This window comes from Pyrus communis, chromosome 17, assembly GCF_963583255.1.
Source record: "Pyrus communis chromosome 17, drPyrComm1.1, whole genome shotgun sequence".
In the NCBI taxonomy this organism is placed as follows: Eukaryota; Viridiplantae; Streptophyta; class Magnoliopsida; order Rosales; family Rosaceae; genus Pyrus; species Pyrus communis.
Window position 1 is genome coordinate 20,429,113 of NC_084819.1, and position 20,218 is coordinate 20,449,330.

The 20,218-nt window shown below is 37.4% G+C and overlaps 3 protein-coding genes across 3 annotated transcripts; 2 read left to right on the forward strand and 1 right to left on the reverse strand.

Annotated features, from left to right (window-relative positions):
- The first annotated feature begins 7,301 nt into the window (after positions 1–7,301).
- Positions 7,302–9,450, forward strand: LOC137722282 (probable WRKY transcription factor 74). The gene is made up of 3 exons (XM_068461248.1): positions 7,302–8,193; positions 8,371–8,496; positions 8,582–9,450. Exons 1-3 carry the CDS (start codon positions 7,472–7,474, stop codon positions 8,709–8,711), a joined length of 978 nt encoding a protein of 325 aa, XP_068317349.1. The 5' UTR covers positions 7,302–7,471; the 3' UTR covers positions 8,712–9,450.
- LOC137722283 (small ribosomal subunit protein uS19x) lies at positions 9,012–10,612 on the reverse strand. Its single transcript, XM_068461249.1, has 4 exons — positions 10,513–10,612; positions 10,242–10,390; positions 10,015–10,072; positions 9,012–9,450 (listed from the first exon to the last, which is right to left on the reverse strand). The coding sequence occupies exons 1-4, from the start codon at positions 10,513–10,515 to the stop codon at positions 9,202–9,204; spliced, it is 459 nt and encodes a 152-aa protein (XP_068317350.1). The 5' UTR covers positions 10,516–10,612; the 3' UTR covers positions 9,012–9,201.
- Positions 10,613–14,849: 4,237 nt separating this feature from the next.
- Positions 14,850–15,962, forward strand: LOC137723049 (histone H1-like). Its single transcript, XM_068462202.1, has 2 exons — positions 14,850–15,025; positions 15,126–15,962. Exons 1-2 carry the CDS (start codon positions 14,951–14,953, stop codon positions 15,360–15,362), a joined length of 312 nt encoding a protein of 103 aa, XP_068318303.1. The 5' UTR covers positions 14,850–14,950; the 3' UTR covers positions 15,363–15,962.
- Positions 15,963–20,218: the final 4,256 nt, after the last annotated feature.

The window sequence follows — 20,218 nt, forward strand, 5'->3', positions numbered from 1 at the left end:
AAGAATGTACTCAACAAAACACTTATACATTAATCCATAAGGTTTTTTTTATACAACTTATTACAATATCCCTCGAAGCGTTTCATGTTTTCAAACGTTGAATGACAACTTCATCACTAATACCATCAAATCTCTCTCTATTAAAAAATAATCATGTTATCATTTATCCATTGATCTTTCATCCAATTTCTCAACAGAAATTTTACGACTGAATATGTTCTTCCAACGATGGCACTAGTGCATAAAAAAGTTAATACTAATATCACAAGCAACTAAAAGAATATTTTTTAAGCAAAAAATAATTAAGTGGGGGCATCCACCCCCACCAAGGCTAAGCCATCTCCGTCCATGTCTGCAGGTGTGTATATACTGTGTGTGTGTGTGTGTGTGTGTGTTTTAGTTGTGTGAACTGTTTATGATTGCTTTGCTTGACTTTGTAGATATACGCCGCGCTATGATAGAAGGCGATTTTGAACTTAGGCTGCTGACATCCAAAACTAAAATTAAACTTAAGAATTAACTTGATATTATTCGGCTGCTGACATCTTGCATTTTGCATAAAATAAACTGGAAAAAAATGTCATAATTCACACGAGCATTAGCAAACAAACATACTTTACAAGCTATTTCTTTACTTTCTAATTGGATTGCGGATATAACATCAAGAAAATGAGACGTAAATACTTTTTTCATGGTTTACTTCAATTGCCTCTAGTATTTAATTGAAGGAAGATAAATATTGAGCAGAAAACTGCAGCTAAAAGACATGAATCAGTAGAAAGGTGGCGAGTCTGAGGCTAAAATGACGATTTTGAACCTATTGCAACGGTTTTTTAGTTTTAGTGGCGACTTTACTACTTTTAGTGACGAATTTTAGGTCTAAAACATGTTAAATGACCTTTTGCGACAATAAATTCGTCACTTGTCGCCGCTAAATCTATATTATATGGCGATTTAAAGGTCGCCGCTAAAGGTCCTTACAAAATTAAATTCTTTCCTTCCCTCCCCGTTCGGGTAATATTTTGTTTTTTGAACGAAACCATCCATGTTATGGTTTTCGTCCAAAAAACCTAATTTTAGGAACCTCTTCGAAGGCTTCATGTGCCTTACTGGTGATTTGGCTTCCTAATTAGTTATCGTACGTTCAAAGTTTTATTACAACCATTTTAAATGAAATTTGGTAACGATTTTCTTGGCAGGTCTTGATCGCTTCGGATGATTATGCCTCGACGATTGAGACTCACAAACCAGATATCGATCAGCCATTGCGACACATTGAAGCCTGCACATTCACCCAACCAAAGTTCCATTAAGCGTCTCTCCAAATAAAACTTAAGCTCACAAATCGACTTTTATAACAAGAAGATATTCCAAACAACACTTGCAATCGGAAAGACGCGACGTAAAACATTTCCAGCACATTACGAAAATCACTGCATAAAACGAAAACAAGATGAGAGCTATGACATGCATTACCAAATATCACTGGTCAAAACCAGTTGAAATTTATTTTCAGCTTAGCATTCTGAAAGGACTAGGGTTCCAAACCTAGAAAAGCATGTAGCCAGTTTCCAACTACTTACTCCACTGAAAGTAGACTATACGAGGAACCAAAACAGATACTGCATAACTGCTCCGACAACAGCGAAGTTAAAACTACCAACAACAACAATAACAACAAAGCCTTTTCCCACTAAGTGGGGCGAAGATAAAACTAACAATGAACATAAATTCAAAACTTGACTCACAATTTTTTTGAGAAAAGAAATTATTGCACAATACAAGGGACAAAATTCCTGAACAGCAGGAAACAGAAAAGACCAGGCTAAATTGTAACGCACTTAACTCTGATTCACGCAGAGCACCAGGAGTCTGGGATACATGAGCATTGGAGGGGACCAGAACACAAGTGAATAGAACCCCACAAGCTATAAATAAGTTATGGCACCGAATATTTGACCGATTTGCATACCTTGCCAAATACAACCAAACTGAATGACGAAATCTCAATATGCACTTGCGAACAATGAGATGCAAACTCACACGGAAATTGATGTTTAAGTCCTAAATAAAACATGGAGACGTGATGAAGTTCATTTTCCTCATAAGAACCCACCAAAAACAGAAAGAACATGCTCCTAAAATGTAAAGGCTTAATCATCAGCAGAACTTAAAACAGACACCAAATACGGGTCGCCATGACAGTATGAAATTCATGTTTCCCTAGGTGCATTACCAGTGCTTGTGTCATTTTATCATATACATTTTTACAGCATTCATGATGATACATTGAGGTGAAATACTTCGCCTCAGGCTAGTGAACGAAAGAAACTATATAGACGCAAAATACATGCAAATCGAATAACAAAGTAAATGAGATACCAATCTTCAAACTATTCGATAAAACACTTTGAAACTCCATTAATATGTGAATATTTTCGTGTGGTACTTATCGATGAACTTGAAACAGTGATCCAAACCTTCAGTTCTAATTTACTATGATGATGGTCTAGTAGTATTCTATTCACGGTAAGTCAGTAGGTCTTGGTCCGAATCTTGTGGATGGAGAGTTCGATACCAATTTATTCCCGCACCTTTAGTGACCCTCTTTATCCTACTATAATTAGGAGTAAAAAACACAGATAAATTGCATGAAATTATCATCTAACTAGCCATTTATTTGCTTCGCATATATAATCCCTATCCAGCCTGGTTTCCAAGAAATACATACAATTGCATTTGCAATCAATCAAAACTAAATTTTTAATTAGCCATTTATTTAACTAAATAGAATTAAATTATCAAATAATTTAGAAATCCAAATTTCACAAAATATTGCATTGCTAAAAGAATTAGGGTTTTACCAGGATGTTTCCGTTCAATTAACGAAAGATTTAATCGCTTCCGCACCACCAATCGTTGTGATCCATGCGATAAAGGGTCGTCGTCGCTTTGATTCGTTTGATTCGGTTCCCCGACGATCGCAGGGATCCGTTGCACGTCGACGTTTTGGTCGTTAAAAGTTCTGGAGCAGAGGGGGAAAAGAACGAGCAGGAAACCGGGTTTTTCTGTGGCCCGACGGACGATGGTATTCGCTTATGGGCCTATATCATGTTTGCAGACCCGCTATTCTAAGAGTCTTAGATCATCGTCGGATCCTCTTTGCGAAGATCTTAGAGATCTGTAAATTATGTTCGTTTATCGTATATCATACGATTAAAAATTATTTTAAATATTTTTATTTAAAAATAAACATAAACAATACTTGACAAAAACTGACCGCACGATGTACAATGAGCAAACACGATTCACGGATCCTCAAGATTCTCACCAAAAGGATCCGAAGAGGATCCTGTTGGCTATTCTAATTCACCTTCTTTTATTTTTTATTTTCAAACAAGAAGAGAGGTTTCGTTCACGACAAGTTCGATACTATTCATTCTTATATTATTTTATTATAAATATATCGCCGTAAAAAAAAAAAAAAAAAAGTTGTTTGATTGATTGTCAAATTGATTTTGTGGAGTTTTTTTTGCACAAATATCATCTGACCTTGCAAGTATGCGTGATAATACCACCTGAACTTTTAATTTTTATTTTTTATCACCTAGACTTTCTTAACAGTTGGAGTCTACCACGTAAAACCATCTATTTTGTCGTTAAAACATGCTACATGTAGGGATATTTTCGCCAATTCACTTCATGAGGTTGGCTATGTTCAAGTTGGTAATACTGCCTAAATCAATATTGCGCCAAAATTTGGGGGTTTGTACAGCCCCAGTTCTCTATAAGAATTTGAAAAATTAATATTTGAATAAATTAAGGTGAACTATACACCCACTTGTTGAGTTACAAAAAAAAAAAAAATCTTGAAAACTCGCTGTAAATGAAGGACTAGATTTTTGTGTAATTTTGACTTCAATTCTTCACGCAGCCCTTGTGACATCCCACGTCGTCCAGGGGAGTGATCCTTAAATGTATATTTCAATCCCTACCTAGCACGAGGTCTTTTGGGAGCTCACTGGCTTCGGGTTCCGTAGGAACTCCGAAGTTAAGCGAAAAGGGGGCTAGAGCAATCCCATGATGGGTGACCCACTGGGAAGTTGCTCGTGAGTTCCCAAAAACAAAAGCGTGCGGGAATGGTAAGCCCAAAGCGGACAATATCGTGCTACGGTGGTGGAGCGGGCCCGGGAAGTGATCCCCCCCGGCCGGGATATGACAATTGTCAGAGCCAATCCCTGGCCGGAAATGTGCCGACGAGGACGTCGGACCCCTAAGGGGGGTGGATTGTGACATCCCACATCGCCCAGGGGAGTGATCCTTAAATGTATATTCCAATCCCTACCTAGCACGAGGCCTTTTGGGAGCTCACTGGCTTCGGGTTCCGTAGGAACTCCGAAGTTAAGCGAGAAGGGGGCTAGAGCAATCCCATGATGGGTAACCCACTGGGAAGTTGCTCGTGAGTTCCCAAAAACAAAACCGTGAGGGAATGGTAAGCCCAAAGCGGACAATATCGTGCTACGGTGGTGGAACGGGCCCAGGAAGTGATCTGTCCCGGGCCGGGATGTGACAGCCCTTGCCAAAATTAGACCCCAAATCAACTTCTTCCTTCCTCTTCATGATCAGACTTCAACGGTCGCTAAAAATAAAAAATAAAAATAAAAAATAAAAAGTCTTTTGCCTTTGTACAAATTGACTTCAGCATCCCCTAGAAAGTGAATTGACAAAAATAGCCCTTCACGAGAGGGCGCGTACATGTTTTAACAGTAGAATGAATGGAAATTAACGTAGTTAGTAAATTTCAAAAGTTAAGAGAGTCCAGGTGATAAAAATTAAAAGTTTAGACGATATTGATGTACATGCTTGCAAGTCCAGACAGTACTTTTGCAGAAAGGAAAACTAATGAAAAGGGTTTGAAAACTTTAAGTTTTAATGATAAGGACAAAATAAAGGGTAAAGTGAATAGTACCAAAATTGACTTTTTAGTGTAAAAATATGGTTTTTCATTAAAGTAAATGATACCATGGACTTTTCGTTAAAACTCTCTTTGCAAAAGGGAATTGTTATTAGTACTCCAAAAATCTCATTCTACACTCCAAACTTTCTATATTAGGAAAGAAAAATATACTTGTGAGAAGTGTATAATGAGATTTTTAGAGTACCAATAACGTTTCCCTTGCAAAATTCCCTATTTTATTTGATAATCTATGCATGCGACTTTCAACTATACTCCACTAAGACAAGATGATAAACTTGCTTTTCATCATGAAAGACTTCCTATGGTAATTATTATAATTTATTAATCCATCTTATCAGAGATTAGTGCAAGATGACATAATTCTTCCTCTACTAATGTCGTTTCAAAAACCATCTCCTTAAATATCCACTTAAAAATTCTAAAAGGTGTGCGACTTTTGGGTCACCAATAATTTACTAGGGAAGTGATCATTTGCCTAACTCAATAAATAAAGCATTTCACTTGTCCAATTGATTAACAATACCTGTTAACTAAGGCAATTAATCAATGTTTTGTGGTTGTGAGTTTCTTAAATGTGCTAGAACTTACTTGAACAATTATCACAAATTGAACACAAGATCATTACCTAACCTTAACTGGATTTCAATCATTTGCCACTACCTTAAGCACTAAATGGTCATCTCCAAGTTTATCAATTAGATATGTGTAATATTGTTTGATATGACAAATTTCAATCGCTGAAATAATCACTTATGATAATTGTATTGATATGTCGTTAGTATTTGGTCGATAATTTCTTTAATATATGACGTCCTTATAAATTTTTATTCAACGAATTTCCTTGAAAACTAGATAAAAAAATAAAAAATAAAAAATAAGTGTTGCGAAAATGGCTAAAGAATACAAGGAGAAATTTATAGGTATGGCGGGTGGTGTCACTATCATACATGCAGATGAGTAGAGAAAATCTTGTGTAAAGGCATCATAATCATGTCATTTGTGAGAGCTCTCTAGTTTAACTAAGTTCGCACTAATCTCATATAATGTGAGAGTTGGTTTCGTGCAACAAACTTGTCAAAGTTTTCATATCTTATGGGGATCACAACCAAATAAAGAAAGTCCTCTACTCGTGTAGAAAGATTCTCTCTTACAACCTGATAAATTCGTGTGTTTAAAACATAAACCACATGTCCAATAAAAATTTTACCTCATAATCGTGATAAAATAGTTGCAAAATAGAATCTCTCGTGTCACAGATTTACAGCAGCTCAACAATGGGGCACCTACGCACCCCATTATCGCCAAACGCATCATATGCCCACGTCTGTGGACATCGCTGCATGCCTTACACTATGCAGTGGCTACGGTACATAGTGCAGCAAGCAAGACAATCAGACAGGACATCTGGGTAGCAGCAGTACTCAGTGGTGTACTTTCGGTAAATTTTTCTGACCTACAGTAAATTTAAAACAGTGAAAATCTTGGCCGCGTAGTGGATCCCACTTTTGTTTACTTTCTCCTCCTCCTCGTCGATGGAGGATCCTTTTCGGATTCTCTTTGTGAGGATTCCGAAGATCTTCAAATCGAGTTCTTTGATCGTACATCATGCGATCAGTTTTTTACAGATACAGTTCATATTTAATTTTAAATAAAAATATTTAAAATAATTTATGATTGTTATACGATGAACGAACAAAATTTAAAAATCTCAAAATCTTCGCAAAGAAGATCCTCTTTCTCCTCATTCCTCCTCCTCTACCCTTTTGCTAAGAACAGAGCACTCACTCTCTCTCTCCCTGTCTTGAAAATTTTCTTTAATTATATAGAAGTAAAAGATTAATTTTTTTGTTATAATAGTTTATTATTTGAAAAATTGGTTAAAATAATAAAAAAAATGGTTAATGACATACAAAAAATAATAATCATTTCACAGTTGAATTTTGAAAACGAAAATGATCGTTTTAGCCAGATTACTCGCACAAATGCATTCTTTAAGATCACCAACTCTACTTTAACGTACCGTTCGATTTTAAAAATAAAAAAATCAAGTGAGAACAGCTACGAAGGCATATATTCAAAAGAGAAAAACTTATTTTCTTCTCGTGTTTGAATTTATGTTTCGTTTATTTATAAAGACAAAGCAAAAAGTCTTCTCTTTCACTCGTTTTGATCATTTATTTTTTCTATGTTCATCTTTCACACTTCTCCTATAGAGAGCCTTGGTTTTTCTTCACATCACATCCCAAATCAATCTCTTCATACCACTTTTTTCCCGTTTTCCATCTTACTTACTTTTTTAATACGGAAAAGAGTTGGACTTGGAGCAAGTTGATATATGCAGCAGGTTCATTAGTAGGACTTTGTCTGTCGTTTAATAACCATTTCGTTTTCAGTTTTTAATTAATCCGCAACTATTTCTTTCTCTTGGGTACTTCACTATCTGATCTTGACAAGGTTTTTTAGAGTTTAGAGAGAGAGAAAGAGAGTGAGAGAATGGAGGAGGTTGAGGCAGCTAACAGAGCAGCAGTTGGGAGCTGCCACAGAGTTCTCAATCTCTTGTGCAAACCAAAACCATGGAAAAACCTGCAGGTGGAGACTGAGGTGGCAGTGTTCAAGTTCAAGAGAGTTCTCTCTCTCCTCAGCCATGGAAGAGGAAGAGTGAGAAAGTTGAAGAAAAACCTAAACCCACCACCTTTCCCTCAAAATATCTTCTCAGACGGCCCTAATTATTCAGATATTTCACCAAAACCCCTCCAGTTACTCCCTCCTACTTTTCCTAAAACCCCCCACGCAGAAAAAAAATTTCCAGGAAACCCAGTTCCGGATGCCAATCTCAAGCTTCCCCTCCAAATTCCCAAAACAAAAACTTTGAAGCAGCACCAGGAAGAGAGAGAAAAATTGCAGTTTCACCCCCAGCAGGTGAAATATCAGAGTGAAATGGTGTTTTCTGGGATAGACAGTGGCATAAACCTTGCATTTGATAGGTCTAGCTCTAGCTTCAACCCCTCCATGACATCGGCCAGATCGTTCATGTCATGTTTGAGCATAGGCGACGGCGGTGAGGTCAACACCGGCAGAGATTCTTTTCGGTTGATCAATGGCGTGCCTCGGATTTCCGGTCAGAGTTCGCAGCAGCAAAGTAGGTGCACTGGTGTGGTGGAAAATGGGAGTGTGAATTGCGGCAGCAGTGGTAAATGCCAATATCCCAAGAAGAGGTGAGTTTTATTCTGAAATTATCGCTTTCAAGATGGGTGTTCTTTTACCTATTTTGAAACAAACGATATTCTACCTTAAACTAATCTAAATTGTGGGTTGAGGCTTCAATCGGTTGCATAGCGGGAGCAGATCCGCTCTAGCCAAAGCGCTTGAACTAATGTTGTTTTTGTTAACAGGAAACTGAGGGTGAAAAGAACTTTTAAGGTCCCTGCCATTAGTGACAAGACTTCAGACATTCCTCCCGATGAGTTTTCGTGGCGGAAATACGGGCAGAAGCCGATCAAGGGCTCCCCGTACCCAAGGTAACGATTCTATTTTCTCTGCTCAAACATGCTTCTGTAGTTGTTATGGTTGTTTCAGTCTGGCTTATGAAGGGAATTGATGTAGGGGATACTACAAATGTAGCAGCATAAGAGGGTGTCCTGCGAGGAAACATGTAGAGAGATGCCTTGAAGACCCTGCCATGCTCATAGTCACCTACGAAGGCGAGCATAAGCATTCCCAGTCCGCCCGCTGAGGCATTGGCTTGGAATACCGCCAGAGACACCCCGTTGCAGGAAAGTTCCGGCTGTGAAGTGCATCCTGGTACTTCTTGTATAACATGGAGCTTCAAACGGAACAAACATAGGCTAACTAGTATTTCATGTGAAATGTAAATTGAGTTGATGGAAAGCGTTTTTTTTAATGTTCAATTCTTCCGAACCCTCGTTATCAAAACCAAAATTCTACTATGACATGTACCGGATGGGTGAAGCGTTGAATGTACAGTCAGGGATCCAACAGCAATTTAAGGATCACAACATGAAACACATTCAGATACTAATAAACTTGATTGAAAGAAAATCTTTATCCGATAAATCCTACAAGCCGGTCGACATTGTCATTGTTTACAGAATGATAAAACATTCAAAAGATATCGATAAAGGAAAATCCAAATCCATAACTTAATTAAAAGGCTCTCAACATCTGATATCAGGGAACATGTGATCAAGGAGGAAGTAGAAACTTCACTTGAGGGGAATGAACCTGGAAGAGTGAGTAGCACCAATACCGGGCCTTCCGTGCTTGACAGGCTTGTAACTTATGGAGAACTCAGCAAGATAATGACTGATCATCTCAGGCTTGATCTCAACCTGGTTGAAGGTCTTGCCGTTGTACACACCAATGATGCTACCAATCATTTCAGGTACGATGATCATGTTCCTGAGGTGAGTTCTAACTGGCTCCGGTTTCTCACCAGGTGGAGCCTCCCTTTTCTATTCCAAAACGCATGGAAAACCAATAATAAATACACAGATACACTCGCAATAAGTTTGCTCTTAAATAAATAAACATGGCAAGGCAATAGAGTTAGAACAAACATTCATAACGAAAAAAGTAAATGATTGCAGATGTTAAACTTGTTGCAATATGTCCTAGAACATGAATTACTTAAAGACTCTCAAGAAGGCACCGATAGCAAATCAAATAACAATAAGAGATTTTCGTTGGGGCGTCTACATATAATGAATCCTGCATCCATTGATACAAATTAAGTTAATCTACTTCACCACTCATAGTAGAAAAGAGACTATATATAAACCAAGATAAAATGAATTTCGATTTCGTTCATTTCTAGCTTAGTTCTATATGAACTTCCCAATCATCGCAAGAAACTATTCCGGATTCATAAGCTGAGACAACTAACTGATCACAAATTTAAAGCATAATTCTTGATTCGAAACACCACATTAATCGAATAATCCAAACAAGAAATTAATGACAAAAGCCAAAAAAAAAAAAAAAACTGAAACATGTGCCGAAAACATAAGAATTCTTACAGCTTTGCGAAGCTTCTTGATCAAAGCCATTGGCTTTCTCTTCAAACCTCTCTGGAACCTGAACCCATTTCATCACCCCACCGATACAGTACAGCATTCAGCTTAACCAAAACCCATTGTACAAACTAACAAGTATAAATAGATATATACATACATATATATACATACATACATACAAGTACAGGTACTTATACATATTTATTCGTAGATTCACAATCTGTATGTACCTTCTGCGAGCCCTGGCAGGGAAGAGCTTGACAAGCTCATCAGTCGACATATCGAGAAGCGCATCCAAATCTACGCCTCTGAAGCTGAACTTCTTAAACGTCCTCTTCTTCGGGACTCCTGCCGCAGCAACATCAGCCTCCACATCCGCCTGGCAACCGAACCACCGCCGCAAGCAGTCAGATTGATTCCCGCGAAAAATCGTACACAAAAGTTAGAAAATTGGAAAATAGAAATGCTTGATTGAGAAATGTTAAGAGGGTTTGAGCTCACCATGTTTGCTGAAGAAGAAAAGAAACCCTAATTCGCAGAGGGAGAGAGGGACAGAGAGAGAATAGGCGACTGGTGGAGTTGCAGTGGAAGTGGGGAAATTAGGGTTTTTATGGTTGGGTTTATATATGTCCTCGATTTAACGGGTTATTTGCCGGAGCTTTGGAGGAGTCGGGTCCGCCCCGAGTATCCGTATCTCCACGGGTACTAGACTATAGAGTCCGTTCTGGTCCTTTCCCGGGCTTGCCTATCAAGTTTGGGCCTATTGGGATTGTTTAGTTATAATTGGTTGCTTTTTGAAAAAGCTTAAAAGAAGATTTTCTACCGAAACTTTAATGAAAAGCTCATGATTCTGTTTATTTTAATGAAAAATTATATTTTTACATTAAAACGTCAATCCTGATACTATTCACTCTACCCTTTATTTTGTCCTTATCGTTAAAACTCAAAGTTTTCAAACCCTTTTTCATTAGTTTTCCTAATTTCTAACCGTAAAAAGTGTTTTTAACGAGGTTTGATGAAAAAATTGAAATTTCGAGTATAGAAGCACTTCTAGCAAAAGTGTCGATCAGCATAAGTGTTATTTATAAAAGCAACCCTAAGCAACCTCTTTTTCTTTTTTCTTTTTTCTTATTGTTAAGTTTCTCCATTTTTACCTTATACACATAGTTGTTTCGTCTTCCTACTTGGCTCCTTCGTATTGAGTTGTTGTCGGAGCGTCTAACCAACGATTATTTCCAATCTAAAGCATGACTTGGTAGTTAAGGAAATTGCCGAGCTCAACCAATTTCTTGAATAATTGCATTTTGAGAGGCCAAATAAAGCCTCTAGCCCCTAACCCTTGCCCTTTCCACTAGACTTGCTCTTAAATCTACATTCTAATGCCTGTAAAGTAAGGAATTATTTCTACCAGAGGGACTAGCTAGTTGATTCCGTACTAACTCTACCAAGTAAGTAAACGTGTCATTAGTAGCGGAGTCAGCTTGGGGTCAATGACTGCTCATGACTCCAACAGCTTCTTAATCTCGTGTACATTTGTTGGTAATTATCTTTAACTCCAACTAAAGAGAGTGAACAATGTTGAAGTACAACCTATTGTTGCTTCTTCCTTCTCCATTATTCTTCTTTCTTTCCTGTGTCTTTCCTTCTTTTTTCTTCTTTCTTTCTTGTGTCTTTCCTTCTCCTTTTTCTTCTATGCAACCCAATGGTGCACACCATATTCTCGACGTAATGTTTCGCTCAAAAAGTTTTGGCAGGTAGGTCTTGACAGTCTACTAGCATGGGCACATCTTGATAGAAGTAGATGCTAGAAGAACACAACAGTTATCAATAGATGTCATAACAAGCTTTTAGCGTTGTTAATAGATTTTAATAAGTGCCGACAAATACTTAACGAAATAGGGTAATAATTTTTCTTTTATCGAAATCATGATCCCATTGTTGTAAACTCTGCCACTGCGTGTCATAAGGAGTGTTCACACTTCTTATCTTAAAATTGGTAAATAATTTTTCCTATAATATTATAAGAAAACGACATTGGTGGATCAATTAAATCTAGTGTATGCAATTGCCCAACTGCTATCATTGCTATATAAGAAATTTCTCAATGTTCATTTTGATGTTCTGCTTGAGTGACATGGGGCACGACACCTGAAAGCTTAAAAAAAAAAAAAAAACCCGAGCCAGGGTGGGAAGCCAAAGACAAGTAGATGTGCGAGCTTCATCTTGCTATTGTTGGACCAATATTAAAAAATATGAAAAAAAGCACAATGATAATAATCATAAATAAAATAACAACATCAATAGTATACAAGATTAATATAAACAACTAGAGATAAAATTAGAAAAAACTGACAAACTTGGAGATTGAGGCTTACATAAATGCAATGTCCTAAAGATAGAATTTCGCCCCTACTTTTGTGCTTGTAATTCGATAGGCGTCCATCTCCTAGGATTCAACAATCTATAATCGGAAGTCAAAGCACTTCAATCTTCGAACTCTGGCGAACTTTATATATTTCATACTCTCAAGACACGACTCGGAATTTAACACACGAAGCATGATAAAAACAAAGTAGGGAAACCCTATTTCTCAAGAGTAAAAATTAACTCTAATTTTCTATATTAATGATGATGGTTTCATGAGTTTATATAGCACCCAAGTACTTATTGTTAAAGAGATGTAACTTTTCATCTATAAGTATACATCATTTGACAAAGAAATGCACCTAAATAACATAACATTTCTAAGAAATATGGTCAACACTATTTTTCATTCAATTATTAAGATTATATATTATAATATATAATTTCCAATAGCTATGTGAAGAAACATTTATGAATCTTTCACTGGATGCCTTTAAGAGAAAGGATTTCCATTTTTTTTAAATGGAGATTAGTTGTGACGCTTCCAACACATCGAACTTCAATGATTTGAACTGTTTATTTTTAAGCTACACCTTATAAATCATCCTTGCAAAATATTAGTCAATTCGAAAATATTTGAGACATCTAATTGAATTAAAAAAAATTGACGAATACTTTATTCTCTAAGAAACGATGAAAATTCATTGTGATAATTAAATAGGCAAATGTTTCGGATTGAATTGAATTTTTTTTTAAAGATGATCTATGAATCAAGATTAACAAAATAGACGGTTCGGATCATTGAAATTCGATGTGAAGTGAGTCCCACAACTAACCCCTATTTTTTAAAGAAAAAAAAAATGAGAATACCTTCCTTTAAAGGGCCTAATATATTTAAGTATTCAGGATATCTTATTAAGTCGTGAAAACTCCTCACCTATCCAAAATTAACAAGTGAATTTTCGGTTTGCGTTGCGCCAACACACATGTCTTGGTGAATTTATCAAACCTAACCTCTCGGCAGAACGCAGACCGAAAATTCACCAAGACATGTGTGTAGGTTACTAGATTTCCTGAAAACGAAAAAACTAGTGAACAATCAAAATTGAACAAGCACCTTTTCGCTAATGCAGTTGTGATTAGCAAATTTTCATCATACATGTTGTTATTGAAATAGTTAATTTCTAAAAACACCATTTAGAGATCATCTTTGTACTAAATCAATCAAATTTGCAATCCTTTACTGTCTCATATGCACCCAACAACTCAGACAATTTTTGTAACAATTAAGATTTTTATACAATGAGCAGTTGATTTAGAAGAAAATGTCATATGTGATTAGTGAAAGGTAACTATGGAAGGACAATACTTCTCTCATATCCCACTAACGTATATGTCATCATTTCACCGTACAATAAGAAAAATCGAAACCGTTCATTTTCTTTATCATCATCCACATATCATCTAAAAAAAAGCTCTATTTCATTCTGATGCCATTTAGTCATCCATATTGTAATATGTGATGAATCGTCAATTTCTTTTATTCAAATGGATGACTAAACAATTTTCAAATCAAATGAATTTGTACAGAAATGATTTTTAGATGATAGTAATTAGAGAATGAATGGTTTTGATAATAATGTTTGTATGGTGAAATGATGTAATGTTAGTGAAGAAAGAGGAAAATTATTGAGAAAGAGATATGTATTATCGAATCTGGAATGGCTACATTGTTTTGTGTGGTTCCTCAAAGAACACCTCAAACATGAGTCGACTTGTGTTGGATGAATTAAATCATAACAAATTATACACATGCTTGTCTTCATATGAAAATTAGGTATCACAAACTATCAAACTATTCAAAATATGTTCAACTTCATCGTCCTTCTGATCGACATTTTGTGACTCATTTGTTGTCGGAATTTCACGATTCTTGAACCAATTCACTCCTCTACAAGCCTACAACAATCCAAGACCAAAAAAAAGAAAATGTAATTAAAACATTCTCGTAAAATCTAATCAAACTCAAACAAACTCCAAAGAAACCCTAGTTTTGACCAATCCATCTTCAAATCCAAATTTCTCCCAATCCAAAAATCCAAATCCACCAACCAAACACCCATTAGAAATTTCACGTTCTAACCTTCACAACCATCAAAATCTCACTAAAATCCATCAACCACCCAAAAAATTACACCCATTACAAATCAACTCAGAAACACAACCTAAAATCCCCCATCAAATATTTGACAACCCAAACAAAAAGCAGCCTTCAAACAAAAGCTTAAGCGGTCAATCCTATCCGAGTCACGCCCCAAACTCTCATCCCAGCCGCAGATAACCCCTCGATCCGACGACCCAAATTTAAACACTTGCACATTCCTCGATCCGGATCGCACTGCCCCGACCAATCAGCGCTCAGCACTTCCCATTCACCTCCTCCCCATATAAACCACCTTCTCCCCCAACTGGCTTTTCACATTTCCCGTTTTCTGATTCTCTCCATCCAAAATCCGAAAAATCCGTTCCGATTCCGTTTCCGAGTTAACTGAGTCAAACCGCCGAGTCAACGACCATGACTGGAACTGGCGTCTCCGCTGCCAAGGCCAAGAAGGCGAGGTCTCCGCCTGCACACCCGCCATTCGTCGAGGTACGTGGTCGGAAAATCGGTATTCTGGTTTAGTTTACGATGTTGCCGTCTGTTTTGTGTTTTCGGAGGCTGATTGCGATGTCGTTTTTGTGGTTTTCAGATGATCACGGTGGCGATTGTGGCGCTGAAGGAGAGGACGGGATCGAGCCAGTACGCGATCACCAAGTTTGTGGAGGAGAAGCACAAGAATCTGCCGCCGACCTTCAGGAAGCTTCTGCTCTACCATTTGAAGAAGCTCGTGGCTGCCGGAAAGCTCGTCAAGGTGAAAAACTCGTTCAAACTGCCTCCGGTCCGCGGCGCCGCTCCGGCGAAAGAGAAGACGGCCGGTGCGCCGTAGCCTAAGAAGTCGGCGGCGGTGGTCGCCAAGGCGAAGACCAAAACGGCTGCGAAGCCCAAGGCGAAGGTTGCGTCGAAGCCCAAGTCGAAAGCGGTTGCTGCTAAACCCAAGTCCAAAGGGGTGGCTGCTAAACCTAAGGCGGCAGCTGCGAAGCCAAAGGTGAAGAAGGCGGTGGCGGCCAAGCCTGCTGCCAAGGCGGCAAGAACATCGACGAGGACGTCGCCGGGGAAGAAGGTGGAAGTGAAGTCTAAGGCTAAGGCGAAGAAGCCGGTGGCTCCGGCGAGAGCTGTGAGGAAGCCGAAGAGTGTGAAGTCTCCGGTGAAGAGGAAGGCTCCGGCGAGGAAGGCGAAGAAGTGAGATAGTCTTAGAGATGGTGTTCCGAGACGTTTCTGGAGGGGGGTAGTTTGTGTAAATTTGTTTAGGGAGTGAGGGTAGTTTGGGAGTGGAACAGAAACAGCGTGTTTGACAGAGAATTTGTAGGGTTATATTTTCTGATTTGTTTGTTATTTTTCCAACAACTTTGGGGGTTGTTATTTGCTAACTTTTTTTCTGTAGTATGAATGACATTATGAATGAGATGCTTATTGTTGATAACCAAAATTCTGTTTACATGGATATGATGTTGGGTTACAACGCGTGCTTTCCGGTTTGAAACTCTCATTAGGGAATTCGATTTTAATTATGGATAATTCTTGTGATTACGAATCAACGTGTGGGACCTACACAAAAAAAATGGAATTCAATTCTTGAAATTTGAGGCATTGGACTCCTCCATGATATTTGGATTTCTGAACGGTGGAGGAATCAAAAATGTATTTTTTTTATTTTTATTATACCCTCATTCACATTATACACAACTCCATCCATATGCCAAAAAAAAGAAACTACAATTTTGAGCAAGAAAATTTAAATATTAAAATACATACTTAAATTTATAAAAAATAAAAAATAAACAAAAACAATTTAATGTGTGTATAAAATAAAAAAACAATTTATTTTTTTATTACTATTATATATTATATCAAATTTTATTAAAAAAAGTATATAAAATATTTGATTTGGGAAAAGGTATTTTAGTAATCATACTGGTTTATATTCCGATTCTGCTGAATTAGCAAACAGTTTTATGGAATTAGTGTCATTTCTATTCCGATTCATGAACATTTCTAAGTACATCGATATTTTTATACTAAGGGGATGGCTGATTCCAGAACATTTAAGTAAACAGCTTCAGCAAAAATCTGATTCTGACTCATTCTCATTCCAATTACTCTTCAATTCAATTCCTCATATTTTTATTACGATTACGTAAATGCGCCATAAGTTTCAAACTCTCTCTCTAAACATTTATAATATAAAAATTAAATAAAAAACAAAATAAAAAACAAAAAATGTAAATAGTATATATATAAGCCTTTATATTATTTTCCTTCATTCCTTCTATAAATTTTGGTAATTTCCCTTTATAATAGTAAAAAAAAAATATGACATCAAATACCTTTTTTTTAGATTAATTTCCTTCATTCCTTCTATAATTTTTGCTAATTTTATAGAGGATTATAATAGATAAGTTTTTATATGATTCTACAAATTTGGTAATTTTAAATCTATTTCAATTCAGTCTTACATGCAAAATGAGTGATTGGTTTTCTACTTATTATTGGGTAGTCTAATTTTGGGAAAATCAGGAGTCTGATTCATCGCTTTAGGTGGGTTTCACATATGTTTTCATTTCATAAATGTTGATATAACACTTGAATCAGTGTAATTCCGTTACTTCCATTCCTATTCCACGTACGTATTTCCCCAAGTATTGGTAAATACTTTGAATCACTTGGAATGAGTGCAATTGCCATTCCTACCGTTCTATTCCACTTACGTAAACATGCCATAATTTGCTGCTAGAATGTTATGTATTGATAAAACTTGAGTGCAGGAAAACAGGCGGTGCCTTGTGTAGAAGATCTGTGTTCTTGCAAACGAAAGAGAGAGAAGAAAGAAGAGAGAAAAGAAAGAGAGAGAGAGAGGTTTCTTAAGTATTAAGCTTTCTGTATTTTCTCATTATGTCAAAGGAATAATACAATTACATATATATAGTCTTTTGACTATTTACCTTTAGCTAGTCTAAGCTATCACACAAGATAAACTCATTACATAAATGACACCTTATACAAAACTAATAACTAATCAACTTTAGTTATGATATAGCATCTTCATCTTTACACCCCCTCAAGCTAAACTTGGAAGAATTTAGAATTCCAAGAGAAAGCTTGGACTGCAAAAACTGAAACCGGTTTTTAGATAAGGCTTTGGTGTGAATATCTGCAATTTGATCTTGACTGCACACATACTTGACTTCAACCAGATGTGCAAGGACTAACTCACGAATATAATGATAGTCAATCTCTATATGCTTAGTGCGAGCATGAAATACAGGATTGGAAGCAAGAGATAAAGCAGAGATATTATCACACCAGAGAGTGGGTTTGTGAGAGAGAGGAAAGCCAAAGTCCTTGAGCACCTTGCAAATCCAAGTAACTTTTGCAGCAGTGTGAGCCAAGGAACGGTACTCAGCTTCCGTGGATGATCTTGCTACGGTTGATTGTTTCTTGGCACTCCAGCTAATTAAGTTGGTGCCCAGAAAAACACATGAACCACTGGTGGATCGTCTGTCATAAGAACAACCAGCCCAATCGGCATCAGAATAGGCTGACAGATGCAAATCCCCTTTCTTAAACAAAAGACCATGAGTGATAGTGCCTTTGAGAAATCTCAATATACGTTTGGCTGCTTGCATGTGAAGAACAGTGGGTGTATGCATAAACTGACAGATTTGATTGACTGCGAAAGAAATATCAGGTCGTGTCCAAGTTAAGTATTGAAGAGCACCAACAAGTGATCTGTATTCAGTGGGATCAGCAAGTAAGTCCCCACTATGATCTAATTTGGTAGAGCTGAGTGGTGTGGAACAAGGCTTTGCACCAGTCATATGTGTTTTCTGCAGCAGATCAAGTAGATACTTGTTTTGATGAAGAATCATAGCATCTGGTGTATGATGAACTTCTAGACCCAGAAAGTAATGCAGGGGACCGAGATCTTTAACAGGAAACAAAGTACTCAATTGAGCTATGAACTGATTGCAGATGTGAGCATCATGACCACTGACCAGAATATCATCAACATATACAAGTACGAGAACCAGAGTTGGAGCATGAAGAACAAATAAGGATGCATCAGAAGAGGATTGACTAAAGCCCAGAGAGTGAAGAGCTTGAAATAATTTGTCAAACCAAGCTCTAGGAGCCTGTTTCAGGCCGTAGAGAGATTTTCTGAGTTTGCACACATGAGTAGGTTTGCTGGGATCTTGAAACCCAGGTGGTTGAACCATGAACACATCTTCTTTTAAGTCACCGTGCAAAAAAGCATTGCTGATGTCCAGTTGTTTGAGAGACCAATTAAACTGGACAGCAAAGGATAACAACAGTCTGATAGTAACCGGCTTTGCAACTGGACTGAAGGTTTCTGTATAGTCAAGACCTTCCTTTTGGTGAAATCCCTTAGCAACAAGGCGTGCTTTGTATCGCTCAATGGATCCATCAGGATGCTTTTTGATGCGAAAGACCCATTTGCATCCAACTACATTGTGAGAGGGTGAAGAAGGAACTAGTGTCCAAGTGCCAGTGGATAAAAGAGCATTGAATTCATGTTGCATGGCCATTCTCCAATGTTCAAACTTAGAGGCTTGAAGGTAAGTATGAGGAATGTAATCTGTGGATGAAGGAAGAGGATGTTTAGTAGCTGTGAATACTCTAGGTGTATGAATACCATTTTTGGAGCGAGTAACCATGGGATGCAGATTAGAAACAAATGAAGGTTGAGGGATAGGTAGGTGGACAGGTTGAGGAACAGATTGATGAACAGATTGAGAAGGAGAGGGAGAGACAGGTTGAGGGACAGGTTGAGAGACAGGTTGAGAAGGAATAGTAGATGGGGAAGAAGATGGTAGTGAGGATGATAAAGACACGGGTGCAGGGGGTATAGATGTGGGCATGGAAAAGTGAAGATCAATTGATGAAGGTACAGAATGAGACTGATCAACAGAGGATTGGACAGAGATGACATCTTTAAATGGAAAAGTTGCCTCATCAAAAGTAACATGCCTAGAGACATAAATCCGATTATGGTCCAAATCCAAACACCTATAACCTTTGTGTTGCAAACTGTAACCCAAGAAGATACATCGCTTACTTTTCCCATCAAGTTTAGAAGAAATGTAGGGCTTTAACCATGGATAACAACTACACCCAAAGACCTTAAGTTTGGAGTGATCTGGATATTTGTTAAACAGCAATTCCCACGGAGATTTTGTATTTCCTGAGATAGGCAGTCTATTAATAAGATAAACTGCAGTGGTAAAGGCTTCAACCCAATAGAGATGAGGAAGACTAGATTCAACTAATAAGGTCCGAGCAGTCTCCACAAGATGTCTATGTTTCCTCTCCACACAACCATTTTGTTCTGGTGTGTGGGGACAACTAAGTTGATGAACAATACCGTGAGTATGAAGAAAAGCCTTAAATTGCAAACTGGTAAATTCACCCCCAGAATCTGAACGAAGAATCTTGATTTTATTACCAACAATATTCTCAACATAAGCTTTGAAGATTACAAAAGTAGAGTACACCTCTGATTTATTCTTTAAAGGAAAACACCAACTGTACTTGCTAGAGTCATCAACAATAAGAAAGTAAAACCGAAAACCACTCACTGAAGGTACAGAAGCAGGTCCCCACAAATCACAATGTAATAGCTCAAGGGACTGAGAAGTGAATGTAGTTGATGAACTAAAGGGTAGT